The 5,935-nt window shown below is 54.6% G+C and overlaps 2 protein-coding genes across 2 annotated transcripts in view; one reads left to right on the top strand and one right to left on the bottom strand.

Annotated features, from left to right (window-relative positions):
• PTSG_05319 (uncharacterized protein) overlaps nt 1-2,907 on the bottom strand; it is a gene marked incomplete at both ends in the record, with an annotated part of 8,295 nt that extends 5,388 nt beyond the window's left edge. The window contains 6 exons of the mRNA XM_004993834.1: nt 1-3; nt 323-464; nt 703-809; nt 1,019-1,118; nt 1,321-1,786; nt 2,151-2,907. The exon at nt 1-3 is cut by the window's left edge and continues 104 nt beyond it. Coding sequence (XP_004993891.1) covers nt 1-3; nt 323-464; nt 703-809; nt 1,019-1,118; nt 1,321-1,786; nt 2,151-2,907 — 1,575 coding nt within the window. The remainder of the gene's footprint in view (nt 4-322; nt 465-702; nt 810-1,018; nt 1,119-1,320; nt 1,787-2,150) is intronic.
• Nucleotides 2,908-3,076: 169 nt separating this feature from the next.
• PTSG_05320 (uncharacterized protein) lies at nt 3,077-5,181 on the top strand (the record flags this gene model as incomplete). Its single annotated transcript, XM_004993835.1, has 7 exons — nt 3,077-3,412; nt 3,625-3,727; nt 3,992-4,048; nt 4,189-4,237; nt 4,508-4,710; nt 4,929-4,949; nt 5,134-5,181. Exons 1-7 carry the CDS (start codon nt 3,402-3,404, stop codon nt 5,179-5,181), a joined length of 492 nt encoding a protein of 163 aa, XP_004993892.1. The 5' UTR covers nt 3,077-3,401.
• Nucleotides 5,182-5,935: the final 754 nt, after the last annotated feature.

Below are 5,935 nucleotides of genomic sequence, written 5' to 3' on the forward strand. Positions count from 1 at the left end.
CACCTGCACACCGTGCGTTTGCGTGTATGCACGCACGTGTGGATGAACGAGTGTGTGCGTGTGTGAGTTCGTGTGTGCATGACGGTGACATCGCACATGCAGAAAAATTGAAATGGAGAGTCAACCTCAGATGTTGCGCCGTCAAAAGGAAAGACACGTGACACACACACACACACACAAACAAACGAACGAACGAACAAACAAACAAACAAACAAACAAACAAACAAACAAACAAACAAACAAACAAACAAACAAACAAAAGCAAAAACAAAAACAAAAACAAAAAAACAAACAAACAGTCAAGCAAGCGAGCCACCGCACCGGCACGATGATGTGGACCATGGCTTGCTTGCGCCACTGGAAGTTGTTTGCGTCGCAGAGTTCGCCGTTGCCCTTTGAGACAATGTAGCGAGACACGCGCAGCACCCGGCCGTCCCGCTCAACGTCGAGCTCGGCCAGCACGCTGACGGGAGGGGTGGTGGTGGTGGATGGAATGATGGGATGAATGGACGATTGAGATGATGATAATGACGACAAGGATGATGATGATGATGTGCGTGTGATTGCGCGCGCGTGAGTTTGAGGTGTGTTCGTAAAGGCTGCGTGCATGTGACGAGCATAACGAACACAAGAGCCGTCCCTCCACTACATCCACCAGCTACAGCGCCAACACCAACACCAACACCAACTGCAGCACCGACCGTGTTTGGCCCGCGTGCTCCTTGGACTCCATGTGGACAATTTTCTTCAGCGCCACTGCGCTCTTGCCGTCCTGCTGCCGCTTCGCATTGATCTTCTGCACATACGCCTGGCGGCCATGGACGCGCGCGCGTGTGTGTGTGCATGGAAAGACGAGATGTGTGTGTGTGTGTGTGAAGCGTGTGGTTGACAGAGTGCATGCATGAGTGCGCGTAAAAGTGTTCGGGATGTCAAGCAATGCTCGTTCAGCGAATGCCACTCGCTGATACCCCACGACCGTCACCACCACGTGCATGCACCAGCTGACCCAGGCCTCACCTTTGCAATGCGCTCTGCAAAGGACTTCTGCATGCTCTTGTTTGGGCCGCGTGCCTGGTGGGACCCGAGCAGCGTCGTGTGGTCGTCCGGATACACCGCACTGCACACAGACACAGACAGGCGGGCACACACATGCACACGGGTAGACAGACACAGGCAGGCGGGGAGCAGTGAGTGGCGGGATTGGATGACGATGTGATGGCGCACGCACTGGGATTGCAGTTGTGTGTTCGCCAGGTTCCTCCCCCTCACACACAGACACACACACACACACACGCACGCACACACACACACACACACACCTCATTTTGCAGACGTATGAGTTTGCGGCCTGGTACTGTGAGACGCGGTGTGGCCGGGCATATGACGGCGACCAGCTGCATGCAGGCAGCACGCTCTTCAGCTCCGCATCCGGGTAGTACATGGGGACTGTGAAGGACGGCAGGTGCTTGTCGGTGTACTGCTCTTGCGTAAACACCTGCTCCACCTCCCACTCGCCTTCCGACGCATCGCGGGAGAGGATGGAGCTGACGGTCGTGTCCTCATATGCGCTGAGGTGGTCGCCTTTGATGATGGTGAAGGGGCCGTCGTCACGCGACCACGCCACTTGCAGGTGCTCGCTGCCATCGCCGGCCTTGTGCAGGACGTCAAAGTAGTACTTCTTCCCCGCGTGCAGCTTGAGGGGTTTGGAAACGTGCGAAAAGTCGTTTGGCTCCGTGAACTTTTCTTCCCGCCCTTTGCACAGGCTCACAATCAGCTGCGCATTGGCTGTACATGAAGGAAAGGGGCGGGGGGATGTTTGCGTGTGTGTGTGTGTGTGTGTGTGTGGATAGAGGGTTGGACGAGGTTGGACGAGGTTGGACGAGGTTGTGAGGACAGCCTCACAAGGCAACAGCAACGCACAAACATACATGCGCACATGTACACAGACATGCGCACATGTACACAGACAGGTACACGGGCAAATGCACACGCAGGCACGCACACGCAGGCACGCATACACAGACACAGACAAAGACAGACAGACAGACAGACTCACGCACGCACACACAGACACAGACAAACACAGCCACACAGCCCCCTCCCCCCCCACACACACACACACACAGACGCACACAAGGTGGACACCAACCTGGAAAAGTGTCTGTGCTCATGTGCATTTCGGAGCAGCCGCGCGAGGAGAGGGCAAAGCGATAGCTGCCATCGGATGGTGGGTGGATGAAGCCCAGCAGGCGTTGGGCGTAGTTCACCGTGTGGTAGCGGATCTGCAGGTCCTCAAGGAAGGAGACAAAGTGCGGCTTGCCCGGGAAGTGGGGGTGGTTCTTGAGGATCCTCAGGCTCTTGCCGCACATGTTCAGCCAATAGTGTGCGTTGACCTTGTTGCGCAGATCGCCTGCATTCGCCACGTCCTGCTTCTTCACCGCGTCCTCTGGTAGCTCTTGCTTCTCCGGTTCTGGCGTCACGGGCTCCATGGGGCTGTCTTCCCTCTCCGCATCGTCATCGTCGGCGCCACCGGCATCTTTGCCACCCGCTGCGTCGCCACCACCACCACCACCAGCAGTGCTTGCGTTGGTGTTTGTCTGTTGTGCAGTGGTGGATCTCTTCTCAGGCACCTCTTCTTCTCTGTTTTCTTCTTGTTGTTGTTGTTGTTGTTGTTGTTGTTGTTGTTGTTGTTGTTGCTGCTGCTGTTCTGGTGGTGGCGTGGATGGGAAGGAAGGTGCCTGTGTGGGGAGATCGATGACATGGCCAGTGGTTGGGCAAGTGCACTTGGTGGACAGTGTTGATGTGGATGTCGTGGATGATCCCGGATACATGTACGAGATGGCGGACGACAGCACAAGGCCCACCACAATGCCCACCAAGAACGACAAGCGGCCCCGCTCTACCATGGTGACCTAGGCGAGCCGAGCTACGGGCACTGACAAGTGGTGGAAGACGATGTGTGAGGCTTGGTGAGGGAAGGGGAAGGGTGCCAAGCGCCAGCCAGGAAGCAAGTGCTGTGCTGCTCGTTTGGTGCCTCTCCTTCTCCTTTCTACCGTTCAAACTAAAAATAAGCCAGCTGTCCTATCTCAAGGCCAACACACATCCTCCCACCTTTGCCTTTCCTTGTTCGTGCGTTTGTTGTCCTCCCTTCTTCCCTCCTCGCTGTCTCAGCGTCTCGGCTTGGTTGCTTGGTTGCCGTGCCTCCTTCTATTCCTGTTGTTGCGCTCTCTGCTCGTGTCGGCAGTGCTGGCTGGGAGACGCGTGTGTGGTGGTACACGGTAGGCGAGGAAGGAAGTTGCGTGGTTTTGTTTGTTTGCTGCATTTGGCTTGAGCGGGCTGTTTGTGCGCCACCTTCTGGGACGCTTTGTCTGCCCGATTGGATTGCATCAACTCATCCACGATGAGCAAGGCGTAAGTGTGGAGATCGCCGTGGACATCACGATACACAGTGATGTGCGCTGTGCCGTGTGGACGTGTGTTTGTGTGTATATACTTGCTGTGTATCTGTGTACTTGTTGTTGTGTGCGTGCGTGCTTTGTGTGTCTGCTTGTTTTTGCGCGTGTGTTGACTGTGTGTATTGGCTGTCTGCGATGGTGTTCCTTGGCGTTGCTTGCTTTGAGCAGGGATTTCAAGGTCATTGTCATTGGCCCTCCTGATGCCGGGAAGACGGCATTGATGGAGCGGTTTGTCAACAACACATTCACCGCATCCGGGCAGAACACATCGGTGCGTGTGTGTGCAAGTTCGTGCGTGAGTGTGCATGTATGTGCGTGTGCATGTGTGCGTGTGCGTGTGCATGTGTGCGTGTGTGTGCATGTGTGCGTGTATGCGCGTGTGTGCATGTGTGTGTGCGTGTGTGAACATATGTGCGTGTGAGTGCATGTGTGCGCGCGCGCTTGTGCATGGCGGTTCAGCGGCTGCAGTGGTCTCACGCTGCCACCTTCATCCTTCCACTCTCGCCTGCAACTTGTATGACCTCTCACGTGGCAGACGCTGGGCGTGTCATTTGTATTGAAACGATGGAATGGGCTGCACCTCGCCATTTGGGTGCGTTTGTCGATTTTGTGATGGCATGCTCTGTGCTGCTGCTGTGTGTGTGTGGACCAACACTGCGCTTGATCCACGCTCTTCAATCATACACACTGCTCACGTCATGCTGCTCCCACCAAACGTTTCATGTACCACAGGATACTGCTGGCCAGGAGAAGTTTGCCTCTCTCAACTCCTTCTATGCACGTGCGTGCAGTGTGTGCGTGCGCGCGCATGTGTGTGTGTGTGTGTGTGTGTGTGTGTGTGTGTGTGTGTGTGTGTGTGTGTGTGTGTGTGTGTGTGTGTGTGTGTGTGTGTGTGTGTGTGTGTGTGTGTGTGTGTGTGCTTCTGCTTTACGTGCCTTGCGCATTTGTGTGCTGTTTCAGCGCTTGACGACTCTCCCTCTCATCATCACCACCACCACCACCACCACCACCACCAACAACAACAATAACAATAACCGCCGCCATTGTACAGGGGATGCTGCTGCGGCGATCATCGCGTTTGACATCACAGACCGCATCCACTTTGACGAGATTGACAAGTGGTTCTCGTACCTGGACTCCAGCTCCGAGGGCGTCATCAAGATTGTTGTTGGCTGCAAGTATGATCTCATTGAGCAGAATGTCGCCGAGCGCGCTGTAACGGAGGCGGAGGGCCACGCACTCGCCAGCAAATACGTACGCACACACGCACACACGCACACACGCACGCACGCGCATTGTTGGGGGTTTGAAGTGTGTATGTGTGTTGGTGTTACGTGTGTGTTGGCGTTTGTGTTTGTGTGGATTGGTTGGACTGCATTGTGTGAATCGAATCACACACACGTACAACGGCTTCTGCCATCATCTCACTCCACCAACCCCACCCTCACCACCACATCCATCATGGTTACCAGGGCGCCATCAAATACCTTGAGGTTGGTCCATCTTTGTTGTTGCTGTTTCTTGTTGTTGCTGTTGCTGCTGTTTGCTCTTGGTGTTGTTGCAATTATCGCCAGCGTCTTACTCTTGTGCTACTGTATCACCTGACAATATTTCTTTACGACAACACGTGTGTGTGTGTGTGTGTGTGTGTGTGTGTGTGTGTGTGTGCGGTGACAGACGTCTGCGAAGACGGGGCGGAATGTCGTGGATGTGTTCAACTGGTGAGATGCTGACTTCATGACTCAACCTTGTGTCGTGTTGCATGCTGTTGTCGATCTTCACACACACACACACACACACACACACACACACACACACACACACACACACACACACACACACACACACACACACACACACACACACACACACACACACACACACACACACGACAACAGGGGACAAGCCGCAGCGGCAGCAGCAGAAGAAAGACGAACCGTGCTGTTAGGATGTGTGCACTGTGATGTTACTCTTTGTGGTCGTGTTCGTGTCCACAAGTGTGATGCAGGTGTTACGCGTCCATGTTATGTATGTGCAAGGATGTAAGGATGTGTGTATGTGTATGTATGTGCATGGATATGTGTATGTGTGTGTATGTGTGAACCATAAGTTGGCTTGAATCCATATGGAACCCCTCCTTCCGTTTCTTCGTGCTTGGTGCGCGGTAACGTTCGCCCGCCCCACATGTGTGTGTGTGTGTGTGTGTGTGTGTGTATGTGTGTGTGTGTGTGTGTGTGTGTTGTGTGTGTGTGTGTGTTGTGTGATGAGGTAGGCGTGCGTGTTCGGTGATGAGGTAGGCGGTTGCGCTGAGCACTGCTCTATTGAATAACGAGAAGAAACAGCAGCAACCGAAGGAAGCAGGGCGGATAGAGACGGAGAAACATGGTGGGATGGGTGGCAGGTACACGATGCGATTGGTGGGTTGAGCCAAGCAGCAGCACTGCTGGCCCAACGCACAGCAGCGCGCAGCAGCGTGTAA

This window comes from Salpingoeca rosetta (genome assembly GCF_000188695.1).
Source record: "Salpingoeca rosetta unplaced genomic scaffold supercont1.12, whole genome shotgun sequence".
In the NCBI taxonomy this organism is placed as follows: Eukaryota; class Choanoflagellata; order Craspedida; family Salpingoecidae; genus Salpingoeca; species Salpingoeca rosetta.